At 35.6% G+C, this 22,117-nt stretch overlaps 2 protein-coding genes across 3 annotated transcripts; one reads left to right on the top strand and one right to left on the bottom strand.

Annotated features, from left to right (window-relative positions):
- Window positions 1–2,828: 2,828 nt before the first annotated feature.
- Window positions 2,829–11,771, top strand: mfsd4ab (major facilitator superfamily domain containing 4Ab). Its single transcript, XM_065286078.1, has 10 exons — window positions 2,829–3,111; window positions 5,499–5,697; window positions 6,113–6,331; window positions 6,410–6,563; window positions 6,797–6,915; window positions 6,997–7,170; window positions 9,291–9,438; window positions 11,043–11,113; window positions 11,201–11,318; window positions 11,537–11,771. The coding sequence occupies exons 1-10, from the start codon at window positions 2,882–2,884 to the stop codon at window positions 11,617–11,619; spliced, it is 1,515 nt and encodes a 504-aa protein (XP_065142150.1). The 5' UTR covers window positions 2,829–2,881; the 3' UTR covers window positions 11,620–11,771.
- A 2,081-nt stretch (window positions 11,772–13,852) lies between these two features.
- nucks1b (nuclear casein kinase and cyclin-dependent kinase substrate 1b) lies at window positions 13,853–21,265 on the bottom strand. Of its 2 annotated transcripts, none has more exons than XM_065286075.1 (9): window positions 21,113–21,265; window positions 20,845–21,004; window positions 19,484–19,533; window positions 19,329–19,383; window positions 19,140–19,168; window positions 18,906–19,043; window positions 18,351–18,521; window positions 17,058–17,198; window positions 13,853–15,300 (listed from the first exon to the last, which is right to left on the bottom strand). In XM_065286075.1, the coding sequence occupies exons 2-9, from the start codon at window positions 20,859–20,861 to the stop codon at window positions 15,002–15,004; spliced, it is 900 nt and encodes a 299-aa protein (XP_065142147.1). In that variant the 5' UTR covers window positions 20,862–21,004; window positions 21,113–21,265; the 3' UTR covers window positions 13,853–15,001. The 2 variants fall into 2 exon arrangements, with proteins under 2 accessions (XP_065142147.1, XP_065142148.1); XM_065286076.2 differs by having other exon boundaries at window positions 21,104–21,213.
- Window positions 21,266–22,117: the final 852 nt, after the last annotated feature.

The following is a 22,117-nucleotide window of genomic DNA, read 5'->3' as shown; positions in this document are numbered from 1 at the left end:
TATATATATATTACATAACTGAATACATAACTTCTATTTCTTTTACAATTATTAATGTAATGTTAAAAGTAAAAACATCTGAAAGTAATGAGAATTAAATTGGGCCACCTTGAATATTTTTTTCATACATGTTTTAGTAGCTGGTGATGTCAACATTTGAAGGCAAATGTAATATGCAATAGCTGATGAAAACAGGGCAATGCTTTTAGTAATCAGTTTTATTTGATCTCTGATCTTTCAGAATGAGTTCAAAGCCATATTTTCATAAAGCCTACGGTTCAGTACCTCACTGTGAAAAAAATTTACTCTCAAATATTAATGCATTTACATTCACATTTAGACATAGCAAAAGCTTTTATCAAAAGAAACTTTTAAATGTAAAGAAAAATAAAGGGGCTATAAGTCTATGCAATAACATGAAAAGTGCTGTACAAACTTACTTTTAACTTACCGTTCCAATGTTTTTAAAGACACCAAGTGTTTATGGAGAGAGAAAATGTGAAAGGTTTCTATATACATATAGGGCATTCAAATTGTTCCTGTCATTCACAGAAAAGATATGAGGAGCTCAGATGCAAAAGCCTCTAAATGCCACACAAGCACGATTATATGTCCACTTTCGCATCTCTGCTCTTCATATGTTTTTAAATGTTTTTCGAATATTGTGACAAACAGAGTTTAGAGGAAGTTCACCCAGCATAAACAAAAAAGTCACATGTCTTCAGATATGCAAAATCACATACAGTCCGCACAACACAAAAGTATAGCGGATGTTAAAAATTAACACACCTCCATTCAGAATGTCAGACACGTTCGAGATCTTAGTCTAAAATGACCTTATAATAAGTGACTTTTGGTTGAAATAAATTGTGTAAAGGAAGATGGACAATGTTTAAAGGTGTTAATCAATGTCTCTTATAAAAACACACATCTGCCAACAGCTTCCACTTCTAGAAGATCAAAGGCAACCATTTTTAATGCTTCCCAAATCAGATCTCTCTTTCTCTCTCGCTCTCTCACACATTGCATTACTGGCTATTGTTATCTAATCATACTTGAGAAAGAAATAATCATATGCATGGAGCTTAACTGATGATGATTTAAGATTTTTAAAAAGATGGATCAGTAGTTGTAGCGTTCATTCAGTTGACATCCACTAAAAGGTTTTTGTTGCTAAGAGAAATTCACATGACAGTTTCTGTAAATTCCCAAACTGGTCCTTGAAAAGACAACAGGGATATGCAGATTTTAATATGTTACAATGAGAATACGTTGTTGTGCCGTTGCCAACAGACAGACAGACAGACAGTTAATAATGATAAAATCATGGCACATTCAAAATGCAAAGTATGTGTGATTACTTATTTAATAAAAACATCAATGCACAGTTTATTGCACGATTAATGTAAACTGAAAGAGAAAATGTATTTTTTCTTTGTTGGTCTTAGCAGTTTCATGTCACCAATGGTCCTTGATGTCTATCTGAACGTAATGTCTATGGGCAGATTGATGTAACCTAATGCTGTCATCTACCACTGAAAATCATTTCACCTAGCCTTTCCATAAAGGATCTAACATAATACTTTATTTAGGATTGGGTCATCCAATAGGTGACAAATTGAGAATGTGAAAGAAACTTGAGGGAGAGTCTGCTGAGATAGATGCCCATGAAACAATACTTTGTGTTTATACAGTGTCATTGAATGGTATTATAGTCGAATGAAAAAAAATTTGACCTACAACACAAATGCACCAGAATGTAAAAAAGCAAAGATTATATTTCAAACAAAGCCTTAGGATGAGTCCATAGGGCATCGCTTAACCGATACTTCAGATATAAGTAACACTTTGTGGATGTGAAAAGCTAATGATTCTCCCCTTGCTCTTTGGATTATAATGTAAATCACGCAGCTGCACAGAACCGCATAGATTTTGACTTATTGTAGTTCCAAACGTAGTTTCGAGAGGAGCCTAAACATTCAGGTCTTTCAATCATCATTATGGGCGTATATAAGGCAGCCTTCCGGCCTCCGGCTCAAGCTGCAGTTTTTCCGGCATCCCTCCTCCTCCCCATCTCCTCCTTCACTGCTCTCTTTCTTCCTCTGTGTATTTCTGTTGCAAGGGGGGGTTGAACTTGGGGCTCGAGCCCCGGCCTCAGGTTCGCTCTCTCTGAAGGTTCAGAGTTCAGCTGTAGAGCTCCCTTCGAGGACAGTAAGCCAAGTTTTTTTACCATTAATCATTAAGATCTGAATGCGCAGGCGAACTATTGAAAAAAGACTAACATTTAAACTCAGTCCTTGTTATTATTTTTATTTGGATGTATTTGGCCTGTTTTTATGACACAGGATTCCCCATAATACGGTAGTACACATGATGATTCAAAATCACACAAAAAACAAAGGTCAATTTATAAGAAAAATCCAAGGCACTCGAATAGTGTAGAAATAGTTAAAAAGCCTTTATTTCACATGGCTTAATATTTAAAAACAGGTGACAAATACACCTACGCGTTGCGGCTAACAAGCCTTCGTCAGGGTGTTTCTTTGCTTTGAAAAAACAAAGGTCCTTAAGGTTCTTTGGTAAGAATGTTGAGGTTATAACATTCTGATCCACGTCTCTCATCAAGCATCAAAATCATTGACAGTTAAACAGAAAATCATTGACAGTTTCGAAGAGCTCAGTTGAGATGGTCATTTTTAGGCATTAACTTCAGATTCATTGCACAAAGGTTCATGAAATGGGAGGAGTAAAGGAATATAAATGCGGGATGTGAATGCTTTTTCTGTGATCTACAGTATCATCTAAGCAAGCGACTGGCTAAAAGAGCCAACAGGATTACCTACAAAAAGTCCAGGAAGAGGGAACGTTTGGAGACCAAGCTATGTTAATTGAGGAGCGAATATTAACACTTTTTAGAAGGAACTGTCAACATACATTGACATACTGGAGCGTGTTCTTCAGTTTTGGACTAAGCATAGCTTTCCTGGGGCCTACAATTTTAGATCTGAAATATCAAACCGGCTCCAGTCTACAGGAGATCACCTGGGTGTTCTTCTCTCAGCAGTTTTGCTTGCTCATCGGGATCTCAATTGGAGGCGTTTTCAAAAGAACGTAAGTATCTGCAGGTGAGCTGTGCAGATGAAGATCTACACGTGTGGTGTTGAAGTTAACTCTATGCTGCATGCTCTGATACCCAGGATACACAATCCTATTATTTATGGTTATGTGTAAAAAGCTGTTCCTGGAGTATTTATGAATCTCTTGATCCCTTTTCAGCATTGTGTGTTTTAGACAGTAGTGGTTTTTACATTGTGTTCTTTTCTGTGCAGTTGTAAAACGTTCATAACATCCTTCACCAAAGTGATTTGAACATGGCAATGTAAAATTTTCCTACTGTCAAAAAAACTGTAAAGAAATGTTATTATCATTATGTCTTTCCATCAGAGATTAAATAAAGTAAAAGGAGGGTCTTGTTAATTTTACCCATCACACTGATTCTTGACAAACTGCACACCTCACACTGTAAAAAAAATCCGTAGAAATTGTAGCTGGGTTGCCGGTAATTTATCGTAGATTTAAATGTATGTTTTTTACTGGCAACATTTTGTTCAAAGTTAAATGAACATTTAACATTTACAAGTCTTTGTCTTTACAGAGTAAAACTAAAAAAAACAGCATCAAGCAAAACATTCTGGGAAACAAAATCTGTAGCAAAACCCAGAAAAAGGTTGATGATGATTTCTGGTTCCCAGAATTCTTTGCATGAGGCTGTTATTGTAAATTTTTATTCTGTAAAGATAAAGACTTGTTAATATTTAAAATTTATTTAACTTTGAACAAACTCTTGCCAGTAAATAACATGAATTTAAATCTACGGTAAATTACCGGCAACCCAGCTGCAATTACATTGTAATTTCTACAGATTTTTTTACAGTGCATGCCAGCAACTTTTTCACTTTTTACTAAACATTTATTGCGTTTATCAGATTGTACATTGTAAAAAATACTTAAAACATAAATGTGTCAAAATGTTTTTACAGTTTATAAACTCTACTGTAATGTAAAATAAAATAATTTGTTATATAATACGCTATTGTATTATATTAACTAGTTCACTGATGAAACTGAATTCAAATTGGTGCTCAAAAAGTTACACTGACCATAAAGTGCTGGGTTATTTTCAACCCAGTGTCATAAAGGGACAAACCAAAGTGGTTGGGTTAAATTAAAAGAGATTGGGGCGGTTTCCTTGATAGCGCTTATCCTATTCCCAGACTACAATGGATGTTTGAGCTGCCTTAATAAAAAAAAAAAACATCTTGCACTTACATATATCATATATCACACTAGTAAAAAGTTGGATCAAAAAACTTAAAATGGTAACCCCTAAAAAATACTTTTTGAACTTATATTTTTAAGTGAAGAATACTCTGTGAAACATTTAAGTTAAAAAAAAAACAATTGAAGTAATTTTTAAGTTGATCTAACTTTTCACTATTTAAAGTGCAGTGCCATTGTTTTGTCTCAAGATGCATATGAAGCGTTTGGTTCCAAAACAAGATAACTAAAATAATATTTTTTTTGTCAAAACATTATTATTATTATAAACATTGTTATTATTATGTTATCATGTTTTTATTGTGTTTAAGTGTGGTTGCTGTATTTTTTATGTTATGAAGGCTTAAATAAAAACAAACCAATTGCAGTTTCATTGATATGAATTGGAATGCACAATCAAAAAACTAGATTTTTGAAAAAGTTATTGCGTTTTGGAACCAAACCTTTCACATTGTATTTTGTTTGTAAAAATTACTTAAATGTCCTAATATAACTTAGTCCTAGTCCAGGATTAATCTAAACCTTGTTCGCAGGGGCGTCGGACTTGGGGTAAAACCAGTACTGATTACCAGGGCCCCTATGGAAGAGAGGGCCCTTGTAAAGTCTGGAATATATTATGGGGATGGGGGGCCATCAGGACTGCCTATGCATAGGGCCCGAGATCTTGTGCAACGCCCCTACTTGTTCGAAAATGTCCCAAAAATATTCATATTTGATTCAACAATGGATTAAAACAACCCAGCACAGGTTACATTACAAACCAATGGGTTGGAGTCAACTCTGTTTGACCCAACGCGGGGTTGAAAATGACAGCATTTTTAGAGTGTACAGTACATAGGGCTTTAATTTAATTTCTTTAAAACGGTATTAAATCAATTAAATAGCAAATTAATACAGCTATAATCTGTGATAATCTGTTTTGGCTACAGCTATACTGGAACTTCAGTGATAATAACACAGAAAGGTTAAATGTATGGTGTTAACTGCCATAGATCATAACCATTTTTAGCTTCCATAAATGGCAACAAAGAATACTGTATTGCTACCATATTTGTGAATACATGTTATCCAAGTGGTATCATCCATTGACTAAAAAATGTATAAAATACCAAAAACTCTTACGCAATATGCAACCAAGCTCTTTTCTTTCTCATCATCAGGTTGTTGAGTGCCCTCACTGCCCTCTTCCTCTCCTCCTTCGTCATCTCTCTGGTTTTTGCTGTCATACCATTTTGCTATAATGTGCTCTTGCTGGCTGTTGCTATGGCAGTGTCAGGTCTGGCTTTGGGATTCATTGATACTATTGCCAACATCCAGCTGGTGTCTATTTATCAGAAAGACTCGGCTATCTTTCTGCAGGTGAGAACCACTATAACTTCTGATAACTATAGAGATCTATTTAAAAGCAATGCAGCTGTACACTTTTTTTTTTTGTAAAATAACAGCGTAAGCATCCAACCAACGCTCTTAAAAAAAGGCTGGGTAAATTTTAACCCAGCGTTGGGTCAAAAAAAGGACAAACACAACTTGTTGTGTTCTAGGTTGCTTTAACCCATTGTTGGCTTTGTCCATTTTTGACCCAACCCCAGCAATTTTATTTCATTCAAAAACTCACTAATATAAATAATGTTACTCACTCAATAACAGACCATATTCATACAACAAGGTAAACATTACTATTCAAATGCATTTCATTTTATCCTTCCTGTTAGACTGGTAAAGGATTAATATTTTATTGCTCACATGTCGAATTGTGTTTAAACTTTCACTGCAGGCACTGCACTTCTTTATCGGGCTCGGTGCTCTGCTGAGTCCTCTTATTGCAGATCCATTCCTATCAGAGTTCAGTTTGAGCAACAACAGCACAGAAAATGCCACAGCGATACCTCACCACGTCAGAATGCCAGTAATCCATGACAATTCCGCACAATCCGTGCCAGTTGATGGCAAACCACGTGTGCAGTACGCCTTCTGGATCATGGCCCTCATAAATGTAAGATTAAGCACAGCACTCATGTGTATGGAGAAGGTTTGGATGGTTGTAATATACGATCACCATGTTTCCCCTTAGTTGCCTGTGCCGATTGCGGTTTTCGTCTTGATTTACCAAGAGAAGCTGCTTTCCTGTTGTCCAAGCAACACTCCTCGGCTGCTGGATAAAGATGAGTTAGCCATGGAGACCAAGGCATCAGATGGCACAGAGAAGTCTGAAACAGCATCTGAAGGTACGGGTGTACCGCTCCAGCATTCATGTGATATTCTTTATTTGCTGTATTTTACATAAAATCATGCTACATAATGTAATGAACATTCTGTGGAAATATAATCTTTATATCTTGAATATTGACTGAGTAAGCTTATGTCAGAAATTAAAATACAAATTTGTAAATTAATTTCAAGCACCTACATTTTCAATTCTGACATTTTTGTGATTATATCCTCCAAATAAAAAATCTAGGAGGACATGGAAATCTCTTCAGCTGCTGTATGAATGATAATCTGCGTGGGTTACCCGTCACGTTTTTTGTTATGCACATCTTGGGTGGGATTGTCCTGTTTATGACTGAAGGCATTATGGTGAGTGAGCTTGATGTGGTTAATTATTTTTGTTAATTTTTAAAGTTATATTGACGCTTGCCCTTTGAACCTCATCTTTAGGGGATCTACGCTGGCTTTGTTTACACGTACGCTGTTTCAGTTCCCATGTCTTTGCATGCTAAAATGGCAGCATATCTGAACTGTGTCTTCTGGGCAGCGATCACTGCAGGACGGCTTGTGTCAATCCCACTGACATATCGCTTCAAACCGGTTTACCTCCTCATCATCAACCTGGTAATGAACCTCCTACATTTATTTTTTAAGGAAGTCACATCACTGTGCAGCCATGTTTGCAATGCCTCCATGGAAATTCATTCATGGATTTCAGATACTGCGCATGCACAAAGTCCCTCCCCCAGAGAATGTCATTCTGGTTAAAGATTGGCTCTTATTACCGGAAGGCGGGACTAGACATTGCAATCTCCCCCATAGAGACAGAGCGCTGTTATGCAAATTTGAAAAACCCGCCCACCGGGGGGGGGGTTTCAATCCAACCGTCTCCATTGACTTTGTATTGCGAGAGGCTGCCTCCTTGTCATTTCTGGCTTATAACAAAAAAACAGAATAATGCCTAAAAGCTGCTGTGTGACAATATGTACAGCTAACAAGCCAAAGAACCCAGAAATACGATTTTATAAGCTGTCGAGCCGTAAAACCCAGCTTTTAAGGAGAAAAAAGTGGAACGCCGACTACGTTTACCCCTAGTGGACGCAGTTTTACTAATAGGAGTACTATGAAAAGTTGCCTGTTTCCACTTTTGTGTCTTTAAACGCTCGTTTTTTGGGGTCGACAGCTTATAAAAACTTATTTACAGATTAATCTTAATTAAACAGAATAATACCTAAAAGATGCTGTGGGACAAAGTAGCTAACAAGCCAAAAAACCCATAAATACGTTTTTATAAGCTGTTGACCTCAAAAAAACGAGCATTTAAAGACACAAAAGTGGAAACAGGCAACTTTTCATAGTGTCGCGCTGCGTTATGACACACTGCGCTCTGTCTCTATTCATTGCAATAGCAGTGGCGCATCTTGTTATTATTAAAGGAATATTCTACTTCCTAATTTACTCACCCCCATGTCATCTAAAATGTTGATGTCTTTCTTTGTTCAGTTGAGAAGAAATTAAGTTTTTTGGGGAAAACATTCCAGGATTTTTCTCAAATTAATAGACTTTATTGGACCTTAAGAGTTTATAGTTTCAATGCAGTTTAAAATTGCAGTTTCAACGCAGCTTTAAAGGACACTAAATGATCCCAACCAAGACATAAGGGTCTTATCTAGCAAAACCATTGTTATTTTCTGCAAGAAAAATAAAAAAATATGCACTTTTAAACCAAAAATGATAATCGTTTTGCTGGATAAGATGCTTATGCCTCATTTGGGATAGTTTAGAGTCCTTTAAAGTTGCGTTGAAACTGCAATTTTAAATTGCATTGAAACTGCAAACTGTTAAAGAGCACCTACTGTCCGATTTACGATTTTACATTTCCTTTGGTGTGTAAGTATGTATTAGTACATGTTAATGATATGCAAAAGGTACAAACCCCAAAGTAAACAATGACGCAAGGACTCGTCTCCAACGTAAATCTCTTTTCTTAGACTACAACAAGAACACATATTATACAGTTTACTTCCTGGGCTTGTTGACTTAGACAAGACCGACATTATCATAATTCCTCCCGCTTGGACTCGCCATAAGTTAACTCCTGTTAGCAACCAAATCTTTCAAACAGGGTAAGGAGCGTCACATTTCCTGCTCAGAGGTATTCAGGCCAATCACAACGTACAGATTAGCTGGCCGATCGGGGACGCAGAGCTTTTCAAATCTGTGCATTTCAGGAATAGAGTGAAATCTAAAGCTACAATAATGGAATGTACGGTTTTTAGAAAATTTAAACCGTACATTTAACCATAAACCATGCAAACACATTGTATTATACAAAATACACAAAATAACAGTTTTTTTAGCAATCAAATAGGTGCTCTTTAAGGTCCAATAAAGTATATTAAATTGAGAAAAATCCTGTGGAATGTTTTCCTCAAAAACATAATTTCTTCTTGACTGAAAAAAAGAAAGACATCAACATTTTGGATGACATGGGGGTGAGTAAATTTTCAGGATTGTTTTTAAAGAAAATATTTTTAAATATCTTTGAATTTTTTCCCTTCATTCAAATGAACATATACGATCAGATTTTCAACATTTATAAAAATGGGTCAAAGGGCCCTGTAAGAAATGGACACAATTGTAACCAAATCAAAATGGTCATCCAAACCAAGATGTGAATAGTAAGAATAACTAGGAATTGGTTTTGTTTTGTTATCGTTCTCTTTTTTCTCTCTTTTGGAAAGGCTGGTGTGAATATAATTTTGCTGCTGTTGTTGATCTTCAACACAAACAGTGTGTTTCTGTTTGTGGGGACAAGCTTTCTTGGGGTTTTCATCAGCAGTATTTTCCCCTGCTTACTGGCTTACACTGAGGACATCTTGAATTACCAGGGTAAATTGCACACACACACACAGATACAGTATATGTACACACCTTGTATAAAATATTGGGTTGGTTTAAAGGGACACTCCACTTTTTTTGAAAAACTGCTCATTTTCCAGCTCCTCTAGAGTTAAACATTAGATTTTCACCGTTTTGGAATCCATTCAGTCGATCTCCGGGTCTGGCGGTACCACTTTTAGCATAGTTTAGCATAATCCATTAAATCTGATTAGACCATTAGCATCGCGCTAAAAATAACCATAGTTTGGATATTTTTTCTATTTAAAACTTGACTCTTCTGTAGTTACATCGTGTACTAAGACCAACGGAAAATTAAAAGTTACAATTTTCTAGGCAGATATTGCTAGGACTATACTCTCATTCTGCCGTAATAATCAAGGACTTTGCTGCCATAACATGGCTGCAAAAGGCGCAATGATATTACGTAGTGCCCGAATTGCCAAGTTTTAAATAGGAAAAATATTGAAACTCTTTGGTTATTTTTGAGTGTGATGCTAATGGTCTAATTAGATTCAATGGATTGTGCTAAGCCAGTGGTTTTCAAACTGGGGGCCGGGGCCCCCAGGGGGGCCGCGAGATGGTGCCAGGGGGGCCCCAGTTTTATGACATTTTATAAAATACATAAATTTAACATGAATTCTGTGTAATTAAACCTAAAAAAGTAAGGCTACTAACCAAAAGCACTACTTTTTTGTATAATTTAATTTAGTTTTTTTATTAAAATGTTGAGTTTTAGAACAGTTTTTTGTCACAAATTTTCTTTGGGGGGCCGCGAAGGAATGCACCGTACACAAGGGGGGCCACACGCTGAAAAAGTTTGGGAACCACTGTGCTAAGCTATGCTAAAAGTGGTACCGCCAGACCTGGAGATCAGCTGAATGGATTCCAAAATGGTACGATTAAAATGTTTAACCCCTCGTTCAGACAGCCAGCGACTTTATCGCTGTGTGTCGCTCGTCTCTTTCAATGAGGCGTTTCTAAATCTGCTTGTCATAAACAAATGAGTACCATCCACGCCAGTAACTGACGAGAGAAGGATGACGTGAACTCCACTGCTTTGTTCTCACTGGTAGTCGCTCCCGAAAGTCGCTCGACATTTGCATAAAGTTAAACTTTTCTTAACTTTCTCGCGTCGCTGGACACGCCCATACGGTCGCCAACGGTCACTTTCGCTCATGTCGCCGGAAGTTGCCAGGTTTCCATTGAAATGAGATTGCGTCGCTCTGCTACTGCTTGTCGTTGGCTGTCTGAATGGGGCGTAACTGTACGGGAGCTGGAAAATTAGCATATTGAAAAAAAGTGGAGTGTCCCTTTAACTTATGGTTGAGTAAATACTGGACAAAACCAATTGTGGGTAATTAATAAACTGGCCACCACTGCAAAGGAGTACTTTTGCAACACAGTGACAGCTTTTGTACCTATATTTCTGAAAACATTGGATTATGCAACACACATACAACAAAACACATTGCCTTCGTCAAGTTAATTGTCTGTTTGTTGCAAAATCTGCTAATAAATATCTGGCTTTACTGCTATTTGAGGCCACCCAGCAAACAAGCACATGCATGTACTAACACAAAAACTTTTTTCAGGATGTGCAACAGCAGTCCTAGTGGCCACTGCTCAAATGGGTGAGATGTCTATGCAGGTGTTGGTTGGATCAGTAAGTGCTTGCAGTCATATTTAAAAATCAAAATAAAAAAATATTTCTAAAAAAGAAAGCCACTGACTGTGAGTAAATGTCTTCCAGCTAATTCAGGCTAAAGGCAGTTTCAGTTTCTTGGTGTGTGGCTTGCTCCTCAGTTCCGTCGCTTTACTCGTCTTCCTGATGTTAATCGTGTGCAACCACTTTCACAAAAAACTCACAGGTAAAAATATTACATTGCACAATAATTCTCAAGTTTTGTGGTGTAGCTCAGTAGGTAGCACAACATACTGCATTAAAATACACTGACAAAATATGAAGGCTACCTTGTGTGTAATACACTGTAAGTCGCTTTGGATGAAAGCATCTACCAAATGCAATAATGCAAAGTTAAATAAATGCCCTGCTGCCCTAACCTGTTTTAATTTCTTCACCATATAGGAACGTCTAAAAAAGCCAGTATGGTGGAAGACCCATCAGCATTCCCTCCAGAGAAATGTGAACAGAAAATTCCTGTAACATAACCAAAATGTGACTCTTAATGAAGATATTTGCTGGAGTAGCCTATATGCTGAACTGTAAACATTCCCTTTTTGTTGCTGTAAAAACCTAAAACATTCATTGTGGTGCAATACGTTATGTAAGTGATAATGTATAGGCAGCCAGTTGTTATTGCAGAAATAAGCCCTACACTGCAAAAAATGACTTTCTTACTTAGTATTTTTGTCTTGTTTTCAGCAGAAATATCTAAAAATTCTTAAATTAAGATGCTTTTTCTTAATGAGCAAAATGGCCTTAGTAAAAGACAAATAATAAACAATTTAAGTGAAATTGTCCTTAAAACAAGCTAAATTATCTGCCAATGGGGTGAGAAAAAAAATTGTGAAATAAGATTTCTTTTTTCTTAAACACTTAATGCAAGTAAAATTTTCTCACCCCATTGGCAGATATTTTTGCTTGTTTTAAGCACAAATTCACTTAAATTGTATATTTTTTGTCAAAAAACTAGTATTATTTTCTTAGGTCTTTTTGCTCATCAAGAAAATACACCTTGATTTAAGAATTTTTAGATATTTCTACTGAAAACAAGACAAAAATACTAAGTAAGAAAGTCATTTTTTGCAGTGTAACAGTGTGAAATTCACACTGAAGGGGTTTATTTCGCAATAACAACTTGCTGCCTGTACAATATCCCGCTTATTACACGGCTATTTACCTCATAAGTACGGTAAGGACATTAAATATTGATTTGAAATATTTTATGTGCTCATTTTTAACCAATGCAGACCTTCCGTGAGGAAAACCCTTTTACTTCCGGTTTTAAAATGAGACAAGACGAACACACTATTTGGTTTAATCATTTGTAAATATATGTTATTAAAAGACATATTTATATATACATTTTGTGTAGTATTAAACTGTACCTGTCAAAATGATTCGCAGCATCCGTGTTACTGTGTCTTATTAGTGGCGGTTGTTATCGCGGAATATCAACTCTGCAAATGTCGCGACCCGCCAATCAGAATCAAGCATTTCAAGGAGCCGTGTAATAAAAGTTTTTTTAATGTATTTTTGTTAAGTTTGGTATTATTATTGTTTATTTTACAGTTTCTCACAATCTTGGCTGATTATTTAAATTAATGTAAAAAACACACTGTAAAAAGCCTGGTTGCATTAAAGCAATAGTTCACCCAAAAATAAAAATCCTGTTATCATTTCAAACATATACATTTCTTTGTTCTGATGAACACAAACGAAGATGTTTTAATTTAAGCAATGTTTGTAACCAATCAGTTTTTGAGCACCAGTGACTTCCATAGTATTCTTTTGTCTACTATGGAACTTAATGGTGCTCCTGCTTGATTACAAATATCTTCTTTTATGTTCAGTAGACAAAAAGACATTTGTACAGGTTTGTGACACGAGGGTGAGTAAACGATGAGAGAATTTTCATTTTTGGGTGAATTTACTTTTTAATCCTAACTATAAGAATTGCTGTAACTTTGTTTAATTAGCTTAACTTATTTTAACTTTATTTTATTATTTACAGCACTCCTTACTGGTCAACATATACATTAAAAACAAAAAATATAAAAAGTTGAATTGACTTTGATTACAGGCTACTTAAGTCAACCAGGTTTTTTTTATATCACCACACATTAAAGAATCTAACAGTGCATAAGGCTGACAAATACAGGATAAGTTTAATTGTTGGAGGGATGAAATAATTTATGTCATGGAAATTAAATAAATAAAATAGTTTTGTACTTCACCCATCATACCCAAGAATCATTGACGTCAAATAAACAGCAGATTATTCTCCAAACATCTCAATGAATCATTCACCAAACTAAAGGAATTCTTAGAAGTTCCCATCTTGTTAACAGTAAACTGGAATGTTAGGACAAGTGTAAACTATAGCAGTTATTTAGGAATAAAACATTACACATTTAACTCTTAATAAAAATGGTTCAAATGGTTGTTGAAGCCATCATCGCATTGTGCACTGCTGAGGCATTTACAGAAAAAAACATCATAATTATTTTTCAGTACAATAGACAAATATATCTGCAACTTAAAAATAAAAAAAGATCAATTTATTATCTACAAACAACTTCTTTGACTGCCCATTGTGACTTCCAGCTGTCACTATAGAGTATCTTTCATACTAAAAGAAAGCACAGAAGATTGGACTTGATAAAGATATGAAAAAAGGTGTACTTTTCATTAGTCATAAACAAACAGCCAACCAGCTAGTATATTTCTTTAAAGATACATTTTTATTTTTCCTTGTAAAACAAATTTTACAAAAATCAGAATAGTGTAATTAAAACAAACATTTATTTGGATAAATTATGATATAGACTGAAGGCTACAGATTAGGATGGCGATACAAGCAATAAAAATGTCAAAAGAAGCAGAGAAAGCTATGAATAGTGTGCACAGAATTCAGGTCATTTTGCCATTTTAATGGCTTGACAGACCGCTCATTAAAAAGGCATCTATAAGCATCAAAATATTCTTAAAAAATGCACACATGAAGCATCACAGAGGTCAATAATAAGATTTTCACTAGCTCAGTCTGACATCACTCATTCTCAAAGGTTACATCATTAAACAGGACAAAGTCTCACCAGCATACTTTGCCTGAATATGACGCACCACGCACATGAAAGCATGCCACCCATGAAAGAGATTCAATGCCATAGAAAAATCATCTTAGTTCAAATGCTCAGACGGGAAAAAGCTGTTTTACTAGACTGAATCACGGAAAGTGGGAGAAAGTAGCATACTAAAGCTATGTATGTAACTTACAGTTTATGTAGCAATGCAGAAGGAAATGGCGTGACTGAACTGAAGCCACGAGTATCCAGTGCAGAACAACAAGCATATGTTTATTATAACCTTGTGTGGATTTATCCATCAATGCACCTGGGATGAGATCATGTGCATTCAACCAAATCTGAAGATGCACTCAGTTACTTTCAAATTCATTTTAAAAAATATTTAAGGTGCCCATTGTGAAGCATAAAGGCCTACAGTATATTCTGTATTTTTTGGGGAGTCATTTCGACAATCTTCCTTCTTTGTTAATCACCGAAGGATAGCTGTAACAAAAGGATTTCAGCAAAAAATTTGCGAAGCTGTTACTGAAACACTGAGAAATATTAATACGAAATACCGCGTTTAGATTAAAGAAAATCCCTGTTTGGGGATTAGGCTAAAACATAGATTTGTAGGATCGGCCTGATGATACTTTACAGATTTCTTAAAGATATGGTATATTTACACGCTGAGAGACATTAACAAACATCCAAAACATCCCCATGACTATTATGGGAAACAAATTCAACTGCTCCTCATTCAGAAAAACAAAGAGACAAATTTACCAACAGGTAAAAGACCTTAGTCTTCACCTGATGGAGCCTCTTCCTCAGAAACATCGTCCTTTTCCTCTTTCTCATTTTCCTTCTCTTCCTTTTCTCCATTGTCGTTGTTTTCCTCCCCTTCGGCGCCGCTGTCGTCGTCCTTTGTCTTCTTGGGGGCGGGAGACTCTTTTTTGTCGTCCTCATGACTCTCGTCCTCTTTCTCCTCCTCCTTGTTGCTCTCAATTTCTTCATCTTCATCTTTAGGTGAGACCTTCTTCACAACTCTCCTCACCTTTGTCTGGCGTTTTCCTCTCTTCTTCTTCGGCCCTCGGGTTGCTAGGAATAAAGATTAACCATTGAGTGACTGTTCATAGGCATCTCAGGCCATGTTTACATTAGTGCATTTACGTGTTCAAACGCACAGGGTTGCGCTGCAGTGTAAATGAACGTAGACGGAGTCTTATGTAAACGAACAGCTGGTTTTAACATGACACCGCATCATTTTTAAAGTGACAGTGATTTTTTATTTAGGTAAATGGAGTTTTGCAATGGAAACTTTGCCCAAAATAGTAAACTTAGTGCAACCAAAAATTTTAAACGCTTTATCAGATTTTTAACATGTATCCTATTAGAGAACGACTGTTTTATATTTATGTTTGAGTATTGTTGGGTTTGAATATTGTTGTAATGTTTATGTTTTGTTTCAATTTAATTAGCTTATTACGAAAGACAGACTGTAATTTTAAACGCCATTTATAGGGCATTTTAATGGATTGAAGGCCAGTATGACAGGAGAAATGTAGTGGGTCAAACATAATTTTCAGGGTTAAATTTAAGATTTGTTTGCTTCTTTAAAACGAATTTCGTTTCATATAATTTGTTTCTTAATTTTAATCGATGTTTGGTTGATTAGTTTTGTGAATGTAAATTAATAAGAACATTAAAAGGAACGCCGTGCATTTCATTGATAAGTACACAATCCATTTAGATCACATTATTTGTAATTCTTAAGCCGATTGTGCTTTTCGCAACTTCTGTGTCGCTAGCGGAGGGCGTGCGACGGCCGGGCGCACACTTTTAAAAATCAACGTCATATTTATTTTTAATACGTTAGCCAGCCATGCTTTTCTGTCATGAGTGGAGGACACGTGTGAGGGAACATAAACCACACACGCATAGACAACAGCGACAGGTAATAGGAAGTTATTTGGTGTTTTACTGACGAATGCAGTCAGTTCGTAAGCATATTTTCAAATGAACTGTAAGATCACCAATATAAACTCTAAACAATAAACTATTATAAAACATTACAGCGTGAAATAGCTGAAAAGGAACTCGCTACATTAAAGCAATAAGCATTTATGTATTTTTGCTTCAAGTACACTACTGTTTAGTATTGTTTACTTGGATGCTTCCATTTAAATCATAAAGACCTTTCTGTTTGGATTAATAACATCAACATTAACCTATTGATCATATTAATATGGTATAGGACAGTGGTTCTTAACGTTATTCCTGGAGGCCCACTGCCCTGCACATTTTGTATGTCTCTCTTATTTAACACACCTGATTCAAATCATCAGCTCATTAGAAGAGATCTCAATGAACTGAACTGAGTCTGCCAGATAAAAGAGACATACAAAACATGCAGGGCAGTGGGCCTCCAGGAATAACGTTAAGAACCACTGGTATAGGAGAAGCTAAAACAATATAATACTTTCACAAACACATTTTTATAGGGTATAAAATATTGTCCGTTATCGTTACCAGCAAAATGATCCAGATATGATTTTTTTGCCAATATCGCACACCCATGGCAGCATACATACGCTATAAGTAAGCTATTATTAGAGTAATAAGTTATTTTACACTTTTATGCGCATGTCCAGTGTGCGTGTATGGTCTTTTAATGTATTTATGGTCGTGTTTAGTGTGGATGAAGTTTTTTTTTTTGAAATGCCAGTACAGACGAGGATCGCTTTCATTTTAAAATGCCTTTTTAAAACGCAAATGCTCTAATGTAAACAGGGCCTCGGCTTATTAGTTCAAGGCCAATAGTTGTTTTCCCTGAATGATATTAAAGGTGTCTCTACCTGAAGCCTTTATCTTGGGTTTAGGAGATTTCTTGTCTTTGCTTCTCCTGCTAACTTTCGAGATCTTCCGTTTGGGTCGCCCATAATCGCTGTCATCATCGTCATCCTCTACCATGAAGTCTTCATCACTGCCTGAATCCTCTATGGGCACAAAGGTAGATACAAATAAATATACATATAAACATTGTGGCAGAGAAAATAACTCTTTGAATACAAAATATGGCTTTAGAAGTAAGTATATTGTTCGTTTCCTTTCCATATTATTGAATATAAATGCATCACTGGCCAGATGTCCAAAGCAATACATTTTGCAACAGAGCTAGTCAATCTGTCTGAGGATGACTTGGGGCTTGTTCACACAGTACGTGTTCTTGCATTCTGTTTGTGCTAATTTGTAATTGTTGGTCTGTGTACATGAGTCAGACGAAAGTCTTTTAACCTCTGGCACCATGTGAAGTTAAAAATCAAACTTTTAAAGATGTGCAACCCTGAGATCCCTTATGAGAACTTGGTTACCTTCCATTGTGTTCGAATGCAAGAATGATTGGCTAAAGCATTTCACAATGAAATAAAAATAACTGTTGTGTTAATTTCATAAAAACGTATTATTGCACTGAAACAACAGCCAGAGAAAAGTATTTTAGTTAAAAGATAAACTCCTAAATAGTGTTGGGTAAGTTACTCAAAAAAAGTTATTAATTACTAGTTACTAACTGTTATCTACAATCATTTAATAACATTACTGTACAAATTACTCTCTCCAAAAATTACTTAAATGGCCTCTATAACTCATATTAAAGTACAAATTATAGGATTATAGGATAAAGGATATAGCATTTTTGCAGAATCAGGAATTAATGTGTGCTTTTTAAGTATTTAAAAGCTAATATATCAGTAATATAATTGCTAATAACCAACCTGGTAATAGTGAGAATTGGAAACTACACTAAAGTGTTAACATTATACTTATTAATTCACCAAAGTATTTAAAGTGAGGGTTAATATACAACATGCATCTTAACGTTAGACTTTAATGTTGATGTTAAATCCACTATTGTATTATATATAATTGTTCTACAGTCCATACACAGTATTAAGTTTAATTACATCAAAAGTAACTGCGATTCAATTACTGGAAAAATAAGAGTAATCCCTTACTTAACTAAAGTAATTAAATTACAGTAACTAATTACTTAGTAACTAGTTACACCCAACACTGCTCCTAACACACCCATATTTGATAAAAAAAACATTGCTAAAGTGTTTTAATGTTTAACATAATAATGTTTGTACCCCCGGTGTAAACGTCACTGTCCTCTTCCTCCTCTTCTTCTTCCCCCTCTTCATCCTCACTTCCTCCATCACCAAGAAGAATCTCTCTCTGTTTGGATGCAGCTTTAGTGGCTGCCTGACGTACCTGCCGGCCCTTCTTCCTCACGACCTTACCATCATCATCACTATCATCTGTGTTTTGCAGAAAAAAAAATCACTGTTAAAGATGCGTGTGCATTAATAATATGCCACAAACATATATATGCAGAGTAGTAAAGTAGTAGTACTTCAATTTGTGTCATTTCATAGTTTTAAGGTCTTTACTTTTTTCAAGTGAGGAAAATTGTAATAAAGTTTAAGTGGTAATGTAATTATTATGTAAGAATACAATAATTACATTATATTATATACTGAAATTGTGTATTCTATTTTAAAATGGCAAAACCAGTCAAATGATTTTGAAATGAATGCTCTCTTTGGCCCTTAAAGTCGAATATTATGAAAATATAACACAACCATCAAACATGTGATTAGAAGGTGGCAAATCTAAAGCAAACAGCATTTTACTGGCATTACCTGCAGGCCTTTTCCGTTTGGCTGTCGCCTGTCTCCCCCTGCTGGCCTCTTTAGCATCAAAATCACTGTCGCCTCCATCATCATCTTCTTCCTCATCCTCTCCATAGTCATTATCATTGTCATCGTCACTTAAGTCCTCTGAAAAATGGAAAAAGCGCTTGGTCAGATTATTCAATAGCTAAATCAATACCAATATACATATACATATGTAATAACAGCAGAAATATGACTTACTCTTGTGGTCTTTGACTCGAGAATCATCACTACACAGAAAGATAAAACTTTATAATTAATATATATGCCTTATTAAGTTTATAAAATATTGCTTAATTAACACAACACCATGATAGTTATTAAAATGGAAATAAATAACTTTGTTAATTTTGCTTTGTTAACATATAACAATGATTTAAAGTGACTGACCTGCGTTTAACAGAGGGTTTTTCAGGTAGCTCTGATTCTTCTCTGTATTCCTCATCTATAAAAACAATTCATATGAATCAAATCATAATAGTTGTGAAACACAGCATCACTTCACAGCGGACAACTTTGTTCATTTTAATGGGACACAAGCTCACCTGCATCATCAGACTCCTGGAACTGTGCATAGTCAACAACTCTTTTATTCCTGCAAAGAAAGCATAAAAGAAAACTATATTAAAAACACCAAACATATACTATATTTCTATTAATGTGTTATTATAGGACTATTAGAAAGTATAGTTTAATGCAAATTTGTAAAGGTTTTCTTAAAAAGTCTGAATCTTTATACACTATGACAAAAAATACTTCCTCCACCGTTTCAAAATGCATATAATTTAATTTTAAATTAAAATTAATTAAATATAATTACAATTTGTGCGTCGTTTGAAACAAACTAAATATTTATAAACTTCTATCTCTAAATGGCAACTGTTGCATTTTTATTATTTTTTTCTGCGGCTGCAGAGTTGTTAACTCTTATTTAAATCTGCAATGGTTTGATTGGGGCAGAGGAGACGGAGGTGCCATGTTCGAGCAGTTTATTGCCATGCCAACAGCAGCACTGTGAAGACTGATCTGGAGTCAGTGTGCAGGCAGGCCATTGAACTCCAGGCCCCGTAGGTCAGATTATATTAACTGTCCACGAAGCCTATTCAATACACATAGGGTCAACATTGACTCCCAACTTAAAAATATTTTTAAAATGTTGTTAAACTTGGTTTGTGATAGAGAGAAAGAAACGAAGGGCGCACTGCTGCATTTACAGTTTTCGTTACCATAAAACGTAAACACGTTTGTTGACCAACATAACTGCTTTGTATTAAAATCTCCTGATGATTAAAACCTGAAACATACAGAGCGTTTATTTCTGTGTGAATCTGAGTACAAGTTTCTAGAAGAAATGACTGAAGTGTTGTATGCAAAGTAATGGCGCGCATTGCGCTGAGGGAGTTTCCATGCTGCGCTGTGTTCAGTGTGCAAAACACGTGAAACTTCTCAGTACATTGTTACTGTACTACAATTTCTTTCACCAAACGGGTTAACTAGTTGTTCAACAACCATATAACGAATTGTATTTTTGATTCTTAATGGCTGCCTGGTCGTCTTGTTTTGCATTACTTAAGACCCCATCGTAAACTACAATCCCGCTTTTTATTTGATTCTGACCGCTTGCGGTTAGCATAGGTGCGTGTGTGCATGTACAGACACGCACGAACAGTTCTTTAACGCAAATTAATATTTTTATTCATTAAAACGTGAAAGCATGTGTGTTAACGATACGTGTTTTGGTGTTTTGTTGCGGATAGGTAAACACGTAGCAGAGCGGGCTCGCGGAGAAATGCTGGCTAGCCAGTGAACGTTAGCAGTTAGCAAACATGGAGACGCGCATACGGATCGCATCATGTGCGAAACTACACATACAGTAAACCAGCAGACAACATTAATACGCACTTACCTAGAAGGCCTCGCCATTTTGCAGACAGGCTGTGAGACTTTTGCTTTATAAGCAACCTTTATTTGTAGACCAGGATAGCTTTGCTGTGATCGGCTGGCTTTTGCAGCTAAATCCAGGTGTCTGCACGGAGCTGTAAGAAACTACCTAGACGCGAAACAAACTGCAACAAAGACCAAATATGCGCGATCTAGATCATCTGCTAGCACACGGTGTTGATCTATGTAGGTATGAAATGGAGAATGTTAAAGAGACTACAGACCGGACTGACCTGGTTAAGCCTGTCGTCGAATAGTAGCTAACTAGTAAGCTAGCTACTGCCCGGCCTGCCAGCCAGGATACATCTATGAGTGAAAGTGGGGTTGGGAGTCTGAGGTACGCAAGATGATCGCAAATCAGGATTGGATGAGAAGACTATGCAACAGTAGTTTACTTCTCAAGCTCACATAGAGCTGTTGTTTTCCTGTTGATTAGATTATTTGATCTTATTCGTTTTAAAATCCTATTTAGTCTGATGGTGCTATTAACACAAATTAGAAGTTTTTAAGGTTGCTAACATTAACCCTAGATTTCATATGGAAGCCTTTAGTCTCGTTTGAAGGTAGGTAAATATTAAAGAAAAAAAAAAGATTTTTAGGATGCCATTTTGCAACATAGGATGCAACAGGTGTTTAATTTTTATACAAAAATGTCTTGTGTGTTTATTACTGAGACTCTATGGGGCAGTTTCAGGGTTTAGATTATTCCAGAGGCTTTTAGTTATTTTAGAACATTTAAGTAGTTTTTACAAACAAATGCAAACAAAGGACATTTATCAGTTATAAATCAGTTGTATACACTAGTTATAACTCAACAAACTGTATGACATGTTTTAAAATAATAAGAATGGAATTGAAACGTTTCAATGTTTGCATCATCTAAACCAGAAATATTGATGCATTTTTATACCATAGGGCAACATATTCTTGGGGGACACAATTCATAAAATCTCGAATTTATTTAAATAAATAAATACTTTAACTTTTTTGGAAGTAATATAAAAATAACATAAAATAATTTGTATGCCTATATTTAAGAATACAACAGGAAAGGCCCAGTCAGAGAGACTTTTGGCTTTTTTGGCTTGTTATAAACAACCCTGTGTGGGAAAACATTAAGAAAATGATCGAGAATAAAAGTATATTGATAAAAAGGCTACAAGACAAAATGGGACTTATATATATATTCAAGTTTAACGTAGATTTGACAGTCAATATGCATGAAGTCATAGTTTCTT

Source organism: Paramisgurnus dabryanus, chromosome 21 (assembly GCF_030506205.2).
Source record: "Paramisgurnus dabryanus chromosome 21, PD_genome_1.1, whole genome shotgun sequence".
NCBI classification, from domain to species: domain Eukaryota; kingdom Metazoa; phylum Chordata; class Actinopteri; order Cypriniformes; family Cobitidae; genus Paramisgurnus; species Paramisgurnus dabryanus.
This window is presented reverse-complemented; position numbering and strand designations above follow the sequence as displayed.